Here is a 21,212-nt window from a genome sequence, read left to right on the forward strand (position 1 = left end):
ATCTCGTTGTATCAATCGAGTTTCAGCCATTTAACGATGTCTAACATTGGTCCCTTTGAGCCTGAATATGACAGTTAACGGTTTTAATTTGAAATAAGGATCAAGCTAGAGGTATCATAGTACTTCCGGATTACTTGCTATGACTGGTCATCTTGTCTGCTGTCTTCCCATAGGAGTGGCTACGACGGAAATTACGTGGCCTTTTGTAGACCTAGCGAAAAATAAACACGTAATCGTGAGGTAGATAGCACGAACTGTAGCTAGCTGTATGTATATGGGAATGGAAATATTTGTGTCGGATGGAAATAGATACTAGTGCATTTTAGGGTACAGCTTACTGCTGGTCACCCCTAAGTTTCTGTTGTTTTGGCTTTACACGTTGCGGTTGCTGATACAAACCTACTGCCTTGTAAAGCAGAACCGGTCGGGTAAGCTTGTTTTTTCACTCCGCAATGCAGACGCTAAGGTTAGCTTAGCGAGTTTAGTAGCTATGTGAGCTAGCAAGTAATCCAGCAAGCTTACCCGTAATTTACTGAAGTTAACAAGCACGCATTGCGGATGGTTAGAACATTGTGCAATAAATGGGCATTAAACTGATGGCATTTGGCTAGCTAGCATATTAGTCTTTTAAGGCAAAAATCTTGCACGATTTTAAGTTTCCACTATTAGCTAGCGATGGGATCAGCTAAGCGATAGTTGACCAGCCAGCTAAGCCAAGATGATGCTAATATTAGTTGTCATTTTACTGATAGCTACATCTGAAATTAGTGACATTTATTTACGTCGAGATATTAAGTGTTTAAAAATAGGTCGTTGGATAGCTAAACTCGAACAGAGCTTTATAAATTCAGCAGTTGGACAGAGTGGGTGTGAATTTCTTCATACTGGCCTATAAACTGTTAACAGCTGTTAAATAAACCCTCGACGTTTTTGTGTTTAGTTGGCCGATAATCTTAGTTGTATGGAGTGTTCATACGTGTTTGAGGTAGTTAGGTTAACCATTTAAGGAACTAGAGTAAAGTAACTTTGCTTTCGGGGTTAAGAAGCCATGCTGCTCAAAGTTTTTGCACTGCGACCTATTCAGTGTGTCATGATGGATGATGCAAGTGATTACGGCTAAACCAACCCGAGCCCTGTTCCTGTTCCTAATTATTGACCAGTTTTTATCAACTTATTTTTAATGCCGCTATAGTCCTAAATTCTCGACTTGTTACTTCCTGATTAATACAGGGCAAAAATGGTGAGAGCGGCTCTCGTGACAGTTACTAGTCTTGCGCTGACTGGCGCGGTGGTCGCCCATGCTTACTTTCTCAAACTTCAGTTCTACCCTACGGTGGTGTACCTCACCAAAAGCAGCCCTAGTATGGCAGTAAGTCCATTCTATTCAGTCACCTTTGCGTATGCAATTTCTTTATATTAAGGGTGCTTGCTTGTTATTGGCAGCACAATATTAACTTAACTAGCTGTAATTCTGCACAGATTTTGCCACGATAATATGTATGTATTGACACTAAAAGTAATGTGGAATCTTTGTCAGGTTTTATATATCCAGGCTTTCGTGTTGGTTTTTCTGTTGGGAAAGTTCATGCGAAAGGTGTTTTTTGGTCAGCTAAGAGCAGCAGAGATGGAGGTACGTGTACGGCTGCAGAAACTTGCTTCCATCAGGAGGTTTAACATACTGAAACTGCTGCGAAGCTGTTATGAAAACATGCTGCTCCCAGACACGCATTACTCACTGCTTCTGTATGGCATGTCCTTATGTCCACCAGCACCTAATCGAGCGCTCCTGGTATGCAGTGACAGAGACCTGTTTAGCCTTTACAGTGTTCAGAGATGACTTCTCCCCCCGCTTTGTGGCTCTCTTCACCTTGCTGCTTTTCCTCAAGTGCTTCCATTGGCTGGCTGAAGACAGAGTGGATTTTGTGAGTAAACACAGTGTCTTTTTCTTCCTTCCTTTCCTGAAACTTGCTTTTTGACATTTATTGTACACTATATAGATATATAAATATATCTATATATATATATATATATATATATATAGTGTTTTTTTTTTCTTTTTCCTTTAGATGGAAAGGAGTCCAAATATCTCATGGGTCTTCCATTTTCGAGTTCTTTGTGAGTAAAGATTGATTAGTTTAAATCATAGTGTTTGTTCTTTATATTGTAATCTTTGTGCCTTTGAACTGTATTTTTTGTTTAAGGACTTTTCATGCACAACTATAACTGGCTTCAGTAACTCTGGCTTTACCAAGAAACTGTTTGCCAAGAGTTTGTGTTTCTGTTTTATACATATGCAAAATTTGAGGCTGCACCTGCTCTTAGAGTTGCAGGCAATGCTTTATGAGCTTATTTAGAATGTCGTAGCTGCTGTTTCATATTTCCTGGGTATTGCTGATGCTCTTTTCTTACTACACAGCCTTAATGTTGTTGCTGGGAATACTAGATTTCTTATTCGTCAATCATGCCTGTCATAGCATTATTACGAGAGGAGCCTCAGTACAGCTGGTCTTTGGATTTGAGGTAATTCAGATGGCTTTTGTTTACTGAAGATTGTGTCCAGATTGACAGTCTGCTTTTAACACACCTTTAAAACATTATTACCGAACAGTACTTGCTTTATCAGATAAATAATCTGATAATTCATAAATGTTTTAGTACTGCTGGAATATCATTGTCATGTTCAGGCAACAATGCATGTCTTTCACTTTCATTTTCTTGCTTGCTTATTTTTTCTTTCTTTATTACTCTGACCACTTTTTTTCAGTATGCCATTCTGATGACCATGGTTCTTACCACGTTCATTAAGTACACTTTGCATACCATTGACCTACAGAGTGAGAATCCATGGGAAAGTAAAGCTGTCTATATGCTCTACACAGAGCTCTTCACAGGTGGGCTACATTTCCCTTTGAATACCAGAGTGTGTAGAATCAGCACAGTGTCTTCATGTATTCACACATCTAATTTCCGTACTTCAGGGTTCATCAAGGTCCTGTTGTATATGGCATTCATGACGATAATGATCAAAGTACACACTTTCCCCCTGTTTGCCATTCGACCTATGTATCTTGCAATGAGGTAAGGGAAGGGGGATTGCAGTATAGTACACAACATTTCAGACAGGTACTTCAGCATCGTGTGTGTGAATATGAATAATAATTCTCTCTATTAAAATATTTTGTTCATCAGGCAGTTTAAGAAGGCCGTAACAGATGCAATAATGTCTCGGCGGGCTATTCGCAACATGAACACACTGTGAGTAATTCTGTCAGTGTTGATTACATATGGGCCAAATTTGATGGCGCAGAAACAATCTCACATCCTTATCTTTTGCAGCTACCCAGATGCCACACCTGAGGATCTGCAAGCCTCTGATAATGTCTGTATCATCTGTCGAGAGGAAATGGTAACAGGAGCCAAGAAACTTCCTTGCAACCACATCTTCCACTCAAGGTTCCTTTGCATTCTTGTAATTTCGCAACTATCGCATCTGGTATTTAATAATAGGAATCCTTTTCTAAATCCATTTAATTGTTTGTGGTCCTTTGATGGCAACCTTACATTGTGTAATGATGTGTATAACACAGTTGTCCATATTACAGTTGTCTTCGCTCATGGTTCCAACGGCAGCAGACATGTCCTACCTGTCGCATGGATGTTCTGCGTGCATCACAGCCCAATCCAACCCCTGCGCCAGCTGCTCCGGCAGCCCCTGTGGCTCCTGTAGCTCCAGCCAATGCTGCTCCACCCCCAGTGGCTAATGGTAGATACCAACTCTTAAGAGTATTCTTTTGAAATGGCATCATGTATTTATACACATGCAAGTAAACCGCTTTTCATTTGTTCAGCATTGCTTTGTCGGGTGCGTACGTTCTCTCTGAACTGCTGGTTGTCTTCCCTGCAGTAGCCCCAGGTGTGATGCCCCACTTCCCGCCAGGTCTCTTCCCTTTTTGGGGTCCTTTCCCTGGTGCAGCACCCCCTGCTGGGCAACCAGCTGCTCAAGCTGCTGCCAGTACCCCACAGACCAGTGCGAACGCTGCCCAAAATCCAAGTGCAGGTGAGCATTATCTTCTAATTTGGATCACAAAAAAAAAACCCAACAAATTTTTCTTTCTGGTCATATATTTTTAACTGTGAACAATTGCTAAAACAGTGGCTTATAAAAATATTGAACACCAGTTTTCCATTAAACCCTCATCCTAAAGCTAGACTCCTTTTTCTATTCTAATAGTCTTTTTTATTAATTCCTCTGTAAATCCATTTTTTTTTTCTTATTTAGTAAATTCAGGGGCTACTAGTTCAAGCCAGTCCAGTACAGATGGTAGTGCCACTGCTTCTGGAGCTACGGTGCCTGGATTTCCCTTCTCCATGCCCCCACCTTTCCCGTCTGCACCATGGCTGCCCATGCCTCCACCTCCACCCTTTAGTGAGTATACCACCAAGTCACCTAACAAAGTTATGTCTGTCTGTCTGTCTAGATTTGCTTTTAATTAGTAATCTGGTGGCCTCAAATGAAAACTAATTTAGGCACTACGTGTACACACAAAAAAGTGTTTAGTGGGAACTGTACCATCCACTGTCTACTTTTACAAGACTGTACATTGCTTTGTATGTACTAAAAACGTAAATTTACACGTGGTACACAATTACACAGGTATTAGGAGATTGTCTTTTCTTTTTTTTTACATTAATGCGTCGCATTGCTCTGAGCTCAACCGTGTTGTCCATGCCCCCCATTAGTGTCATCCATGCCTCCACCGCCAGCATCCCTGTCCACCATGTCAGAGGAGGAGCTTCGGGAGCTGGAGCAGGAGGGCCGTCGCGGACTGGAGGCCAGGCTTCAGTGCCTTCACAATATCCACACGCTGCTGGATGCTGCGATGCTCAACATCCACCACTACCTCACCACCGTTGCCACGCTCAGGTACATGCCTTCTGTCCCACCATCAGCAGGAAGGCTTGTTTGCTGCTGGTGGTCTTTTGTTGGAATAATAAAAGAAAACAACAAAAAAAAGGCTCATTGCGGAGATGCTGCACACATGACTACATGTCTAAGTTGGCCTCGTGTTATTTTTCTCCTCCTCTGCTTTCTAGTCCTCCTCAGTCAGAGAGCAGCCCAGGTGAGGCCAGTGGATCAGGCAATGCTGAGGTCTCCAGCCAAGAGAGCGGAGCACAGCTCTGTATGTGATGTCCAAGAAACATTTAAGTTGTACTAATGTATAGTAAAAGGGAAATCTTTTGTGGAGAATTTCATTGGTCTTCATTGCTCTCTCTGCAGCTGGTCCTGACAACAGAGAGTCAGGGTTTTCGCAGTCTGCTTCAAGCACAACTGTAGAGAAGGATGACAAGAAAGACGAAGAAGCTGAAGACGATGACGGGCAGTTGAATGCTGCCGAGCTGAGACGGCGACGTTTGCGCAAGCTGGAAACCACACCGCCTCTTGACCACTGAAACCCCTCCCCCTTTTCCTCTTCAGCCATAGACCGGGCACTGCACCTCAGAAAGGACTTCGTACCATTACAAAGACATCTCGCACCCTTATTTAGCACTTTAGCTGCTTGAGATTGGCAGATTGCCTTCTAAGGGAATTTTTTCAGACCTAATTGAAGTGCAGCATGTGGTCACTTGCAAAGATTATTTGTTTGTGGTGTTGGGGACATTCTCAGATTGAAGACCAGTTTCCAAGTTAATGTGCAGAGTAATGCAAGACATCCAAAATGTCAGGACATACTAGTTTAAAAATATCCTTTTTTTTTTTCTGACTCCAGTCTGAAAATGGTGTTTTTTTTTTTCTTCAAAGTCCATCACAATAAACATTGAGATAGGAAGATGATTAGCCATTTGTGCTTAAAGATGGATATCTTTCATTTTTAGTGCTTTTGATTAGTTTCAAGATCTTTACATTTTCTTTAGATTTTAATTTTGCTATGACAGGGAAATGAGGGGATACCATAATGTGGCAAAGTAATTCAACATACTGTACATACTGTATAAAGTGTTTTAATAGGAAGATCTGTACATACTACAGAATAAACTGTTCCAAGTCAAACATCTGTTTTCCAGTATGGTGCAATTAAATTATTAAAATATTAAAAAAATCTTATCCTTAATGGTACACAAAGCCATACACTATCAAGTTTTGTTGATCAGATTGAAATTAATGCAATCAATAAAATATTTTAAAAATACAGCAGAAAAACATCAAAATCCCTTACACTGTTCCATTTAAAATGAAAATTCAACTAAATTCATGTCAGTTATGAAAAAAAAAAACATTACATAAGTATATTGAAGAGTCAATTCCACGAATGCCATTTCTCCTCATTATTTTAACTTAAAACACATAAACCTGAGTACAAAAAAAAGTTATTTATTGGTCCCTAATATACAGGATAGAACCTGCACGTTCCTTTGAAAAGCTGGTATAATTATTTAGTTAGATGAATCTCTTAGTTCTATTATCAATTTGATTAAACCAAGATACAATGTGCAAGGCTACATACAGTTTCAGTGCAAATAATACCTATTGGTCTTAGGATGAGGTACTGATGTAGTATTTCCTAAGAAGTCAGTGTCAATGCCTAGAAACACAGCTCCAGAGGAGAACTCAGGTCTGAGGGGTTGAGTAGAGTGAGTGGTGCTGGTTGGTCTGATCCATTCTGTTGAATAGTAGTGGCGTTGTCTCACTAGAGCCAAACCAGCTGTTAGGAACAGAAATACCTCATTTATATAATCTTTTCTGCACTGCAAAAATGATTTTGGGATAGAGATCATTATGTTTAAAACATTCTGCTATAACCATCACATAACATGAGTTTTTTCATGTCCAGAATTGTAAAACAACAGTTCTGTCAAAAGTAACTTAGGAGGGTTTCTTATGACAATATAAATAGTATGTAAGTATAAAGTCTGACTTTTTTTTATTTTTTAAGTATCAAAGCTGAGGTATTGATTTCAAAGAATGAGTATTTGCAGGCCAATGACCTACCTGTTATTAGGACGAATGCCATGTGACCAAGAAGCACCTGTGTCACCATCCATCCCTTGTGGGTCATCAAAGAAATAAGAGCGTGGTCCCCTCGTAGTAATTGCTGGACTGCAATTCTGAAATACCATAAGAAAATATTCGCATATCATTAAACATAAACAGCAATCTGCACCAAGATGCAGTTGATGTTCACAGAATGAAAGCTGACCGTTTCTTGAATGGGAAGTGGTACTCTGAAGATGAGAATGAGCAGGCTGGTTGGTAGAAGCTCCCATATGAAAAGAATAACACCGAATACTATGTAGCCTGTGTCTCCAAGTTCACTACGAAGGTCAGCCTTGAGAGGACATGGAATGAACATTATCCTTATAGAAAGATCTACAAAGTACAGAAATGAGTACTAATATCAGAAAACTTTCGCATAACTTTCCAAATTTTGCACCTGATCTGAAATGTTGTACCAGTCAAATCCAAAAGACTCTACTCGTCGATTCTGGGACAGGATGAGCACAGCCAGGTTATAACATGCTCTGCTTGAGAAGAGCAGAATTACACCTGCTCCCAAAACTGCTGTCCGGCAAACAGTGGTCCCCTACAGTACGACAAAAAAGAAATGTCTATAAGGAATTAATCTATTAAGGGATATTGTGTGACAATTGGTTTCTTAAATTAGTAAACACTGTAGCTTTGAGCAAATGATTACAACTGTAACTGAAAGGCTTTAAATAATAATAATAAGTATTATTATTAAGTCTACATAATTGTCCACAGAATATACAAGAACACGGACATTCAACATGCATTCCAGAAATATACTCTAAAGAACTCGTAAGCCAGCCCAGTACAGCTTTAGGAATTCCTGCATGTGTCTCTTAACAGATCAGATGAGGGTTACCTTGCTGTGTAGATAAGGGCTAGTGGAGGGGGAATATCGAGTCAGAAGGAGCAGGGACGTGGCTAGACACACAGCCCCCAAGATGAAAAGCAGGTCATTCACCAGGACTCGAACTAGAACCAGACTCCATGTTTTGTCCCGCACTCCTCCTGTTCCCCCACGTTCACCAAGGCTGGCACAAACCATGTTGACACACAAGAACACAGCACTCATAGCTGCATACACACACCGAGCCAAACACCTGAGAGAAAAGGCAAATGTTTGATTAATAAAACATTAAGTTATATTGGGTCACACATTCAATTAATCATTTTCCAACTGACAAACAATTAAGATACTCACAATCCTTTGTTGGGTTCAATGCTGAACAATCCTCTAACTTTGAGCAAAACCTGTCAAAATGAAACATAAAAGGCCACATAGGTTAAAAAATTGACAATGTTCCAAAACAAATTAAGTATGATTCTACAAAGTTCTCACACACCTTACCTGGGTGAAATACAGATTGATGAGACTCAGAGTGAAAAACTGTAGACACACCGGGCAACAGTAGAGGAGCCAGTATACTGGAGTGGGCAGATGATTAGCCGCAATGGCATCAGCAAAATAAAAAGAAAAAAGGGTTGTACGAAGGGCTGCCCAAAACAGGCAGAGAAAAAGAAAAACACTCTGGTAGCTCCACCTTTTGTGTCGGTAGAGTAAAAGCAACCAAAGCTGAACATATACTATCAAGAACAAACCCCCATAAAGACATGTATAAAGTATAGTCACTCCAAGCTGTACAGACGGAGCCATCGCTGGTTTTATTGGGAAAGGCGGTGGTAGGGAAGAGTTGGGATTATGAAGTGTAATCTCCATGACAGTGGTGTACGAAAGAAATAAAATATTGTTAAATGATACAAGAAATTATGGCAAAAACCGAATTAGTTTTAAAATACAATAAGAAAAATGACATTGGGAAACAAGTCTATATGAATCGTAAGCAAAATTGTAGAAAACTAAATGTAGAAAACTTCAGATTGCTGGATGGCTAATGTTTTCCTTGCGGATATCTGATGAGAGATACAAATCTTGAAGAAATGCAGGCATGCCTTGGATTTAATAAAAACTCAAATTTCCAGTTTTCCCTCACGTTTTTGGCCACTCATCGGTTTTGACTTCTGCTTTAAAGACCTTAAAAACAGCGGCAGTCTCGCATTATGTGGTATCGAGCCATTCAGACGAACGTCTGTAAACACTTTAAGGTGTTTGAATCAAAACGAAGCCAAGATGCCCTTATGATCCAAACCTGTAACAAAAATTAAAAAAAAAAAAATTCAAGATGCGCAACAGCAACTTCCCGTTTGTTAACCTACCATTCAACACTATGACGGAAAAAAAATCATTGTGCGCCAACTAGCTAACATTAGCAACGTATTAACTCTCAAAACACAATAGTACACTCATGCTGCGTGTTTGAACAACAAAGTACCGATACGGAGTTCGTAGCTCTTCACTACGAGCCATTCTTACCGTGTAGTGTGCTTTTCTTAGATCAAATAAAAGTTGTCTAACGTTAGCTTCGTTAACTTAAAACGACACAACAAACTAGGTTAACTAACTACAACAGTGTAAACACAGCTAGCTAGTTGGAGCTTTAGATAGCTATCCTAGCATTAGAAGAAAAAAAAAGGTGTTTTGTTAGTTAACTGACACGATCATACAGCTAGCTAAGTCAATTAACCTGTACTCTCACAAGGATATAACAGCCAGTTCTGATATTTGGCTGCAATATTATTAAGTAAGTGTTGTAAATGTAAAATGAAACCAAACGTACCCTCTTCAACCACAATCTTAGTAAACAGTCAGCTGTCACATAATCTGGCTTCTTCACGGTTCAAGCGTCGTACTGAGTCAGAGCAAAACTATGCAGTGAGGATTTCAATGTTGTTGTGGTATGTCGCCATCTAGTGGTGCAAAGTTTATTCCGTGATTCGTGAATATAATATAATATGGATGTACTGCTGCGGAGAATAATACAACCATATAACTTAATATAATAATTATATATGACAGTATATCAGACAATAAAGCACGGAGGTTACCCTCCTCCAGAGGGAGGAATTGTAAGCGCAGGCCTCGCGTGCTCGGCCGCCAATTGTGACCGAGGACCGGAAACCGCGGCTAGTTTAATTTGTATCATAATTTGTCAGTTTGCTTTCTTGTTTGACTTTCCACCCCATCACCCGTACACAAATGCAGCTAAACATGCTCTTTTGAGCTGCAAAAACTTAGTGGTTTGGCGAATTTACAGTATCACTGTGGACAAGTATTAATTCATTTCTTATAATTAGCCTGTTTGTTCATTCTTTCATTTTCAAAATGGTACGAAGGCTTTTGGCGAACTTAGACGCTACGCCGAGACGGTCACCACTTAGAAAGATGTACTGTTGTGCAGAGGTGGGTGTTTGGCTACAACAGATGGCGAAGTAGGCGAGGTTTTCCTTCTCACTGTACTGTTCCGCAGCCACGTAGCTAGCAGACCGAGAAAATAACTTCTACTGAAAGCAACTGCCCCAATATAGCTAGCTAGGTTAACCGCATTAGCTGGATGTTAGAGGCTTATGTACAAACTTAACAGCTAGCTGAGAGCTGTAACAGTTTGGAAATAGTAGTAGAAAATTAGTTAGATTATTTCTAGAAAATAACCTTGCTTTGTTATTTAGGTTAGCTAGTTAGTTAGCTAAAATTTTGCATTTGTCACGCTAAGTGTGAATCATGGTAAGTTATGTTTCCATCATAAACCAGTTGCCGTTAGCGCTGTTTAAAACAGTAAGTTAACTACCTAAGCAGATGTTAAGATAAATTCGCTATCTTATTTGAATGTGTACTATCGCTTGCTTTGTCACGAACATGATTTGATTATGCTGCTTGTCCAGGATTGGTTGCTTAACGTTTGATTAGTTCATTGGCGTTAAAGGCTGTAGGTATTGTCATTTTCAAAGATAGCTAACCTATCTTAGCAAATAACAGTGTCATTTATCACCAGACGTTACATCTTGTTTGTTGGCAGACAACGTTAATCACTAGTTGTCAGTGGGTCCATTGTGCACAAAATAAAATCTTATTATCTTCTTAGGAATCTGAAGCCACACGTGTCGGAACAGCTGAACATGAAATTATTAAAGAGAATGAAGATAAGTGCATAACTGAAAAAAAGATGGAAGGGGAAGAATCACGTAAAGCTGGGAGACCTAGCTCTCGCATACCTACTTTTCAAAGTTCACTGGCTCGCAAACGAACCATTAGCCAAATTGCAGAGTCATCGCTGCCAGCAAAGCCTGAGGGATCCAGTGAGGAAGGCCAAATGAAAGAGGGAGGAATTGGCTCTGGAGAACCTTTGAGAACAAAATTACCCATACTTGGCGACAAAGATAAGACTTTGCCTATTCTGTCAACTTATATACACTCAAATAGCACTGATGATCTCTCTCTTGCTAATTTCCCAGACCTCATCTCTGGGAATTTAGAAGAAACATCACTTTCACGCAAACAAAATATGTTACTGGAACCAAAAACATATGCAACCAGGGACTCTGAAAGGCTTGAAGAACCCTTTCAACAGCCTAGTCTGAGAGCAGAGTCCTATATGGGTTCACTCTCAGAATGTCCACTGGAATATCAAAGTGTAAGCAAAAAGCCGGTCACCAAAGATGAACATGAATCAGAAGCAGCTCTTCAGGATGAAGTTACAGCAGATCCCAGCTTAATGATTTCTCCTGAAGAGTCTCCTCCTGCACTTAGTGTCAAGATGGAACCCACAGAAGTACAAGGACCTTGTGAAAATAAACAAGGTCTTGGAGAAGACTTGGGAATGAGAAGTGTGAAAGAAACACCCTCTTTTTTCCATTTTGTAGAAGAGTCAGTCATGGAGGATATCGGCAAGCAGTGTTCTGCCATGAAGACAAATGAAAGGAGTTCTCATAAAGTGTCCCATAAAATATCTCTAAAAGAGAGAGATCCAGATGTCTCTGCTTGGAGTAAGGCAGGTGATTCTACACAGGTAGAACACAGTAAAAGCACATCATGGGTAAGATGTACCCTGTTTATATTATTTCTCCCCATTTACTATATCATAATGGATGGTGTAATTGCTCCTAATGCGGATATATACAAAGCAGTAACAGAATAAAAGTATATTTGAAACGTGTTACTGAAATGCTTGAATATGTGCAATGTTTGACCTTTTTCCTGTGGGAAAAGCTTGGAAATATGCCTTTTGTGCTTTTCACAGCCCATAAAAAAGAGCTTTGCACTCTACTGTCTCTTCCCATCAATTCTGCTGCTTCTCGGTGGATTTGGTCAACACATTTGGCTCTATGGGGTTCCTAAATCTGTCTCTCACTTAATGATGCAACTGGAACTGCACTGGCTTGAAGGGTTATGGTTGTCCCAAGAGGGATGCAGCAAAGACTGTAGGTAAGAAAACTATACATTACCTCAACATCTAGAATTTTCATTGAGGAACAACAGCAATTTCTGATATTTAGACCTGGATTGAAACGTATCCACCAGACTCACCCTTGTTGAGAGTGTTCCGAAAGGAATGCTCTTTCCTCCTGGCTCTCCACACCTACAGAGCATATCAGATACCTGGACCAATCTTCTGAATCGAGCTAACAGCTCCGTTAGCATTGCTGCTTTCTACCTCACACTCAGAGACTTCGACGTTGACTTGACTGAGCCCAGTGCTATGCAGGTAAAACAACTTTTAGGTGTGTGTTTGTATTGATACATATAACTGTTATGGGGTTTAGCATATGCATTCTTGATAACTCTCTACTAAACTCTTAAAACATTTTACTATAATTCAAATTGAATTTTGCTATATTCCAGGGCAAAGAATTGTTTAGTCAACTTAAGCGACTTGAATCTAGAGGAGTGAATTTAAAGATTGCAGTTAATGCCCCTCAGACCTACAGAACAGACACGGATGAGTTATCAGAAGCAGGTAGGTTTGGATACAGTTCATCTGTCTTTAGTAATGCATTTTCAGGAGAAAAGTGTTTTAGTCTGTCTAATTTCTTTGTTCAGGAGCAGAGGTCAGAGAGGTCAATCTTCAAACCATCACTGGAGGTATTGTCCACACTAAGCTCTGGGTTGTGGATAGGAAACATATATATGTCGGGAGTGCAAACATGGACTGGCGCTCTCTGACCCAGGTATTTCTGATGTCAACAGGTGTATTATATGGCATTTTGTGTATATATATATATTTTTTAATGAATCAGCTTTATGAAATGTGGCTTCTGGCATAAATTATGCCTATATAAAGTAAACCACTGAGGCAAATTGAACTTGCACTATATTAGACTGAGGTTTGAAAGTGGATTATTAGCAGCTAAGATGATGATATTTCTAATAATATCTTTTTAGCTGCTAATGAATATGCACATTACACCATTACCCTTGTCTGTGGCAGGTGAAGGAAGTTGGGGTTTCTGTGGAGGACTGCAACTGTTTGGCACAGGATGCGGCACGGATATTTGGAGTCTATTGGGAAATTGGTGCTCTGAAAAATGGTTCCCTACCTCCTTTCTGGCCTGGCCGATTTTCTGCCCTCTCCAGCACTAAGTACCCATTAGCTGTTAAATTCAACGGTGTCCCTGCACGTGTCTATCTGTCTGTGAGTTCCTTTGCCTTGCTTTGACAAGTGCAACAAATGCATGTTTGTCCTTGAAAACAGTATAACATACATGCTTTTCTCTCTGCTGGATAAGTATGTGTGTATTGCTGTAGGTCTTTGGTCACTTCATTATGTCACAATACCCATTACCACACCATCTGCAACATTTCTCATAAGGATTCTTATAATTCACTGACAAACTGACCCCCATCCTGTAGACTGCACTGACTGTTTTCACATACATTTCTTAATATGTGGTGTCCTTTTTAAAGTTGCTTGCTTCTGTCAAAATAGCCTCCACTGACTTCAAATAATTCTCTTTGAAACTAGAGCATGAAACTGATGACTTTTCTCTAGTGGCAGAGAAGTGCATTTGCTGTTTTTGCAGAATAGCATTCTAATAGATTTTATTTTAGTTTATCCCTCATTTTTGTTTTATTTTATTTTAAAAAGAGCTCTCCACCTCAGTTATCCACTTATGGCCGATCAGATGATCTCTCAGCTATCCTCTCTGTAATTGCTGATGCAAAGGAATTCATCTACGTGTCTGTTATGGACTACATTCCCATGACTCAGTTTACCCATCCAATACGGTAACTTTCACTTCTATAGGTTAAACATAATGATTCAACATAGATTTTTTTAAATTACAGCACCACAACCTTCCACATGAAGTTTTCTTCTAAGTTTAAGCTTATTGGCAACATGGAACAGAACATGATTATCCTTAACATTTACTTTGACCTCTGCAATGTATTAGGTTCTGGCCTGCCATTGACTCAGCTCTCCGGGAGGCTGCATGTGCTCAAGGAGTGGAGGTGAATCTGCTGGTCAGCTGCTGGAGCCACTCTCCTGGAGCCATGTTCATATTCTTGCAGTCTTTGTCAGTACTCAGCAAGAAGCCACTCCGATGCAATATCCATGTTGTATGTTAAATGATTTCCTAGTCGCAAGTTGTTCTAATACTGGTGTAGTTGTTTAGTGAGTTTAATGGGATTTTTTGTGTGGTTTTCACAGAAGGTTTTTGAGGTACCTTCCACGCAAGAGCAACTTCAGATCCCTTTTGCCCGTGTCAGCCATGCCAAATACATGGTCACAGATGGAGTTGTCTACATTGGTAAGTTAACTCATTTTGTTCTAGCTTGTTGTTGTGATGGTGTTACTCAGACTTCTTCAAATGGTACAATTTATATTTAGGCACTGTTAATTATTTTATTTAAAAGTATGTGCCAACTCCAATTTTCTTAACCTGTTTTTATATATATATATATATATATATATATATATATATATATATAAAAAAATTGTTTGTAGGAACTTCCAATTGGTCAGAAAATTATTTCAGCCAGACTGCTGGAGTTGGGCTTGTTATCAATCAAACCGGCTCTAAGGTGGAAAAGGGCCAACAAACTGTGCACCATCAGCTGCAGGAAATTTTCCAGAGGGACTGGAATTCTGCCTTTTCCCAGACTCTCACTGATGAGCATGCAGAATATTGCAGTGGGAAGAAAAAACATGACTTATTGTAAAGTTCTTACAATATGATATAGTATAATAGACTTAGAACTCCATGCATTATTTGCATTTTATTAGTTGACTTGCTTTAATGTGGGATATATCCAAACAAGCCTGTATTCTGGACAATATTAAGGCTTGCCAGGAACTGCTTAATTGTATATATTTTTCTAAGTTTGCTGTACATTTTGTTTTCTTCTAGTTGACATTTTTGTATATATTGTGTGTTTTCTAAAATGCCAAACAAATTTTCAGCAGGACTTAATCTTGGGGGGGGGGGGGAGCTCTATTCCATCAGTACTTTGGCTTAAAATATACAAGCATAATTATTCATATCACAATGCTGCAAATGTTGCTCAGAACATTTCAACACTGTAAAGCTGAACTTGAGTGTCAAATAAAAGTACGTTTTAAAACGTTTGCATTTGAAGCAGTGAGTAATTCTTAATAAAAATATGTTTTAAATTATTTAAATTGCAGTGCTTTTACATAAGGATATACTTTTTTTAAATGAAGTTCAATGCAAAGTTGAGGTTCTTAATAGTTAATAGTTGAAGTCGGTGTGATGGGCTGGCGTTGGTAAGGACCAATAAATCGTTGCGTGTTCTCGTCGGGAGCAGGAAGTTGCGGTTTCGAGGAAGAATGAAATGATCACAGAAAAAAACAAACTAGCTCTGTTTCTCAATTCGCATGAGGTTTTCAAAATGTGTAAAAAAATATTCATATGTTTATGGTTTGCTTATTTTTCTTTAGTGTGCTCAGATATAACAGATGGCAACGCTGAACACTTAAAGCGGGAGCATTCACTAATAAAACCATATCAAGGCAAGTAGATATTGAGGCAGCAAACTTCTTGTATAGCTTGCTAGCGCTAGCTAGCCTACTACTACTTTACATAGTTAACTGACTTAGCTAGCTGTAGCTGGTTTGGATACTGATTAGGGTTGTTTGTGATTTTCTTACAGTGGTCAGAAAAGTAAGATAGCTTGATTGTTATTAGTGTGGTACGTTAGTGTTAGGTGGCTGGCTAGTTAGCTAGTTAAGCTAAGATAGCCTAGCTGACTTGCATGAACGCGGTCACATAGCTACATGATATCTAACGCTAGCCAGCTAGCTAACCAGCCAGTTAATACTAGTTAACCCTTTAATTTGTCTTTAAAAACTCGGAGAATTTCGTCAGAAAGGTACATTAAGTCTTGTGTACACTAAAGATCAGGTAACAACGTTAAACGAATGAGCTGCTGAACACAGCTAAAAGACGTTTTAGTATGATGGCGGGCCGCGGGTTATCTTCGAAGTGCTTCAAATAATTTGTTCTACAAAGCCTACAAGGATTATCATTGATGTGTTTGTGTATCTCTCTCTCTCTCTCTCTCTCTCTCTCTCTCTCTCTCTCATATATATATATATCTATATATATATATATATATATATATATATATATATATATATATATATATATATATATATATATAGAATGTGTGTGTGTGTATATATATATATATATATATATATATATATATATATATATATATATATATATATATATATATATATACACACACATACATATATGTGTGTGTATAATAAAATCTCCTAAAATGATTCCAGTAACATTAGATAATCTTTTGTAATTGGATGTTTTCATTTTCTGATTTAAAAAAATAAAAATATTTAGGGGTTGGAACAAGTCTATCAAGTCAGTGGGATTTTTGGGGAAGTACTTTAGTGACGAGCCAATATGTACGGCTGACTCCTGATGAACGTAGCAAGCAAGGTTCAATTTGGAATACAGTGGTGAGTAATGCTTCCAGGGTAGTATACAGTCTAGACATTTCATTTGTACTGACACCACAGAAATGCATTATCTGTCTGCTAGCCATATCTTGGCCATCACAGCATACTGTTCTCTGTGCAGCCCTGTTACTTGAAAGACTGGGAGATGCATGTGCAATTTAAAGTGCATGGATCAGGAAAGAAGAATCTGCATGGGGATGGCATTGCAATATGGTACACAAAAGAAAGGTTACATCCTGGTATGTCTGCAAACAAACACATTAACAAGTTCTTAAAGCAAATAAGTTTGCCCCATTGATGAATGAGGAAAACCTGTTTCCCAAAAAGATGAATGACACAGGGGTATTCAGTGTGTTTGGGGATGTAGGAAAACAGAATTTTGTTTTATTTGTGTTAAATGTATATTTTGTAAAATACTTAATGATGCACTAGAATTACTACGGTTTGCGTAATATTTGAAGATCGCCAGTTGATTTTTTTTCTTGTCCTACTTCTACCCTTTATTTAGGGCCAGTCTTTGGAAACCAAGACCATTTTGTAGGCCTGGCTATTTTTGTGGATACTTTCCGCAATGACCTCCACGGCATGGATGTAAGTGTGCTTTACTTACAGCTGATTCTTTCTCACCAGGCCCAGGCAGCAATGGCAACTTCCATGGCTTGGTCATATTTATAGACACATACCCAAATGATGAGGCTTCTGGTGTAAGTTAAGAGAACTACAGTTTATGTATGGTATATGTTATTTTTTGTTTTTGAGTTTTTGCATGTTCATTTTAATGAGAAGGTGGCTGTACATTTCAATCAAAAGGATTGTGGTTTAAACCAGGGCTATCCAGTTAGATCCTAAGAAAGGTTACCTGCTTTACCTGTTTCAGTAATAACTACACCTCTTTAACTAAGAGAAGATCCTAAAAATCAGGTGCTGCTTGACAGGATTGGTTTAAAAAAAAAAAAAACAGCATACATTAGGGATCTAACTATATGGCCCTCTTTTAAATAATTGTGAAATTCCATCTCTTTGTATTCAGTCCTTTCCTCTGACATTCTGAGTAGCAATTACATGAAGAGTTTGAGGATTTTAGGTTGTTGTACTTTTTTCTGTTTGTCATGCATCCTCACTGTTGGACTTCCTCCTTTCTTTTTTTAGTTAATCATAAATAGTCTCAGTGTATTGATTTGACTACATCAACCTGAATATTTCCAGTACAGTGATGCAAAAATGTCTGATGAAATTCCAGAGGCAGTTCATTCTCTAACACTGTCAATAGTTACCATCAATCTGAAAGTTTCTTCTATCTTGAGAGTCGAGTTTTTTCTTCATTGTCTCGCTATGAATTTTGTATTACTTTACTATATAAAAAAGAACATATATAAATTACTATACTATATAAAATAATGTATTTTAAGTTTATTTTTTAAATAAATGTTCTTAATTATAACCATTTACAGGCAAAGGAATGTGTTTCCAAGTTCCTTTTTGTGGATTTAGAAATCAACATTTCTGAAGTCCATTTCGTGTAAACAACTTAAATTGCCTCTAGGTCTTTTTAATCTGGCCATTGTGGTAATTTGTGACATTAGGACTGGAAGTGCTTCATATAGGTGTATGTCTATGAAAATACAATGCAGTTCCTACTTGTGTTGTAATGGCAGCATGATTGCATGATTTCGTTTGCATGTGTGAAAGATGCAACAAAATGAATTTGTACAAATGTTACAAGTGGGTAATTATGGTAGGACTATTTTATGACATTTCTTTCTCTCACATTTTAGTAATTTTCATTTTGGCAAACTTTCACATGCACTTCCTATGTATGTATAACTTGTTTTCTTTTTCAGGCAAGACAGCCCTCAAATTGGTAGTGTGTTTGCTATGAATTAAAAAAAGATAAATATACAGTGCAGTGGGATTTTGCATAATAACATCGCAACCTGACCTTGCATTCACAATGTGTTTAAAGTGGGTAGATTGTAGTAATTGCTTCTCTTGTGCTTTGTGGTCTCTTAGCGGTCCTTTCCCTATATTTCTGCAATGATCAGTAACGGCTCTCTACCGTATGATCATGGAAAAGATGGCCGTTCTACAGAGCTGGGGGGTTGCTCTGCTGAAATCAGGAACAAAGATCACGATACATATCTTGCCATTCGTTATTCCAAAGGCAGACTCACAGTAAGAACCACATTTTAACTCCCATGTTTAAATTCCTGGCGTCTTTAAATTTATAAACATACTTGTATAGACAGTCATTTATTTAATTGAATGTTAGAAAAAACATTTGTCATAAACATGTAAAACTTTAATAGACTACCATGGTGATGATAGTTATCAGACTTGATCAAATATATATGGGCAGAGTTATTCCTATAGTATTCAATAGGCCCTTATGCAGTTCTCCCTAACTTTTAGTATGAAGAATTGTTCATTTATATTTTCATGTAATCCGTGGGCCACTTTCTAATACTGGCTTCCACTTGTATATGTTTAGCTTCTGGTTGCGTTTATTGAGCAACACGGAATTCTTTGTCAAGATTTTCTTTATCCACTCTCTATCTCTGTAGGTTATGGTTGATGTTGATGACAAGAATGAGTGGAAAGAATGTATTGATGTTGGGGGTGTTCGCCTCCCTACAGGCTACTATTTTGGAGCCTCGGCAGCCACAGGAGATCTCTCCGGTAAGCTTGCTTCAGAAACATCATTGATGATCATTGTTCTGATTTTTGTTGATTGAGGCCCACTTTTGTTGTGTTTTCTTTGTTCAGACAACCATGACATAATCTCTATGAAAATGTACCAGCTGATGGTAGAACACACCCCCGAGGAGGACAGCCAAGACTGGACTAAGATTGAGCCCAGTGTCAGTCTTCTCAAGTCTCCCAAAGGTAACATGCCTAAATAGTTGTGTTTTATGCTTCAAATGTGTTTGTTGTGCTTCATATCTTAGGCCAGGTGCCTGTACAGAAATAAAAAAATAATTAATTGTTGGCACTTATATCGAAGAAAATCTTAACTTTTTTTTTTTTCCTCTCTAAATGTGCACTTTTTCTTCTCTCACAATAGACAATATTGATGATCCAACTGGTAATTTCCGAAGCACCCCCCTTACTGGATGGAAGGTCTTCCTGCTCCTCTTGTGTGCCCTTCTTGGGATTGTTGTTTGTGCAGTTGTGGGAGCTGTGGTCTTTCAGAAACGACAAGAGAGAAACAAGAGATTTTACTAGACACAAATCGGAACAGGACAGTTTCTAAGAACTCTACGGAATATTGCCTGGAGACATAAATGTGAATTTTTAGCAGTTGTACAAATGTTTATATTATTGACGTGAACAGTTGGAAGAATGTTCTAGTAAGTATTCTGCCTTCTGAAAAGGGAGATATTGGGTGGTGTCTCTTCCCCCCCCCCCCATGTTTAAGGTGGTGGCTTAGCAGTTACAACCATGGTGAATACAGTAAAGTACATCAAATCACACTTTTGGAAAACGGTATAAGTTCTGAAAAGTAGATTGCTTTGCTGACTGAGTTTATCTGTTTATCTACATGTTCTTTTTATTGCCTGATTGGTTGAAATCAAAGATATTCAATGATGAGTATCCTATTTTTAATTGGATTAATCCCAGATGAGGCCAATTTGTCAGTGAGTAAGGTGCCGACCACCAGCTTTCACCAAGATGATTCTACAATTGGTTAATACATGTTGATTTAGCAAAACCTATTTGAATGACTGAAATACTGTCATCTTGAAGTTGATTCAGTCCTTTTATTACAATTTGCGTCCAAACATTTTCAGTTTTTTGTTTTTATTTTGCTAGTGAATGCAAATGCTGAGTATTTTTGACTGCACATAAGCCTATAGTGATCTGTATTCACATGTATATTGCTGGCTTATTTTAAAACCTTGTTCAAGGCCTAATTCAAGGACCTCACTTAGGTTGGAGAAGGCAGTGGAATAATGCCATGTTCCATCACAAATTGTTAATTTTGCCAGTAAATGATGCCAATTTTAAAACTGAGTGTTAAATGTTAACTTCAAGGACACATTCACCTACATCTTTTAAAAGGTAACTGCGAATACTTTAGGGGCTGAATAAAATGCACTGATAATGTCCCATACAAGTCTCTATGTCTGTTGAATTGATCGCAAATAAAGCAGTTCTTCCGATAATGGTTAATATTCGTCTTTCCAGAGCATTGTATTTAGTCTTCAAGGTTTCTCGGTTAACTATTTTGCAAAATGTAACCCTAATTGAAAAGGTACAGAATACAAAATCAGCTATGTTCTTTAATCCTAGAGCCGAGTAATAGTTTCTGATTGGATGTTCGCGAGCGTTAGGTTACGTGGCATTGGTGGCCT

The 21,212-nt window shown here is 38.5% G+C and overlaps 4 protein-coding genes across 7 annotated transcripts; 3 read left to right on the forward strand and 1 right to left on the reverse strand.

Moving 5' to 3' along the window:
• The first annotated feature begins 199 nt into the window (after window positions 1-199).
• syvn1 (synovial apoptosis inhibitor 1, synoviolin) lies at window positions 200-6,049 on the forward strand. The gene is made up of 16 exons (XM_027003598.2): window positions 200-428; window positions 1,231-1,369; window positions 1,538-1,630; window positions 1,770-1,922; window positions 2,067-2,115; window positions 2,417-2,520; window positions 2,765-2,891; window positions 2,979-3,078; window positions 3,190-3,255; window positions 3,337-3,453; window positions 3,603-3,763; window positions 3,905-4,057; window positions 4,280-4,426; window positions 4,741-4,924; window positions 5,095-5,180; window positions 5,279-6,049. The coding sequence occupies exons 2-16, from the start codon at window positions 1,238-1,240 to the stop codon at window positions 5,449-5,451; spliced, it is 1,845 nt and encodes a 614-aa protein (XP_026859399.2). The 5' UTR covers window positions 200-428; window positions 1,231-1,237; the 3' UTR covers window positions 5,452-6,049.
• gpr137 (G protein-coupled receptor 137) lies at window positions 5,985-9,776 on the reverse strand. 2 transcript variants are annotated; one of them, XM_027003600.2, is made up of 9 exons: window positions 9,700-9,776; window positions 9,016-9,171; window positions 8,373-8,449; window positions 8,226-8,275; window positions 7,884-8,124; window positions 7,431-7,580; window positions 7,197-7,325; window positions 6,989-7,104; window positions 5,985-6,701 (listed from the first exon to the last, which is right to left on the reverse strand). In XM_027003600.2, exons 2-9 carry the CDS (start codon window positions 9,029-9,031, stop codon window positions 6,608-6,610), a joined length of 873 nt encoding a protein of 290 aa, XP_026859401.2. In that variant the 5' UTR covers window positions 9,032-9,171; window positions 9,700-9,776; the 3' UTR covers window positions 5,985-6,607. The 2 variants fall into 2 exon arrangements, with proteins under 2 accessions (XP_026859401.2, XP_026859400.2); XM_027003599.2 differs by having other exon boundaries at window positions 8,373-9,171.
• A 453-nt stretch (window positions 9,777-10,229) lies between these two features.
• pld7 (phospholipase D family, member 7) lies at window positions 10,230-15,472 on the forward strand. 2 transcript variants are annotated; one of them, XM_027003563.2, is made up of 11 exons: window positions 10,230-10,322; window positions 11,002-11,952; window positions 12,157-12,341; window positions 12,438-12,621; window positions 12,759-12,873; window positions 12,957-13,084; window positions 13,345-13,548; window positions 14,002-14,141; window positions 14,309-14,474; window positions 14,566-14,665; window positions 14,863-15,472. In XM_027003563.2, the coding sequence occupies exons 1-11, from the start codon at window positions 10,245-10,247 to the stop codon at window positions 15,075-15,077; spliced, it is 2,466 nt and encodes an 821-aa protein (XP_026859364.2). In that variant the 5' UTR covers window positions 10,230-10,244; the 3' UTR covers window positions 15,078-15,472. The 2 variants fall into 2 exon arrangements, with proteins under 2 accessions (XP_026859364.2, XP_026859365.2); XM_027003564.2 differs by lacking the exon at window positions 10,230-10,322 and adding an exon at window positions 10,393-10,643.
• A 200-nt stretch (window positions 15,473-15,672) lies between these two features.
• lman2 (lectin, mannose-binding 2) lies at window positions 15,673-21,030 on the forward strand. Of its 2 annotated transcripts, none has more exons than XM_027003644.2 (8): window positions 15,673-15,888; window positions 16,742-16,860; window positions 16,982-17,099; window positions 17,369-17,451; window positions 18,871-19,032; window positions 19,422-19,536; window positions 19,624-19,743; window positions 19,922-21,030. In XM_027003644.2, the coding sequence occupies exons 1-8, from the start codon at window positions 15,711-15,713 to the stop codon at window positions 20,080-20,082; spliced, it is 1,056 nt and encodes a 351-aa protein (XP_026859445.2). In that variant the 5' UTR covers window positions 15,673-15,710; the 3' UTR covers window positions 20,083-21,030. The 2 variants fall into 2 exon arrangements, with proteins under 2 accessions (XP_026859445.2, XP_026859446.2); XM_027003645.2 differs by lacking the exon at window positions 17,369-17,451 and adding an exon at window positions 17,491-17,564.
• Window positions 21,031-21,212: the final 182 nt, after the last annotated feature.

This window comes from Electrophorus electricus, chromosome 12, assembly GCF_013358815.1.
Source record: "Electrophorus electricus isolate fEleEle1 chromosome 12, fEleEle1.pri, whole genome shotgun sequence".
Lineage (NCBI taxonomy): Eukaryota > Metazoa > Chordata > Actinopteri > Gymnotiformes > Gymnotidae > Electrophorus > Electrophorus electricus.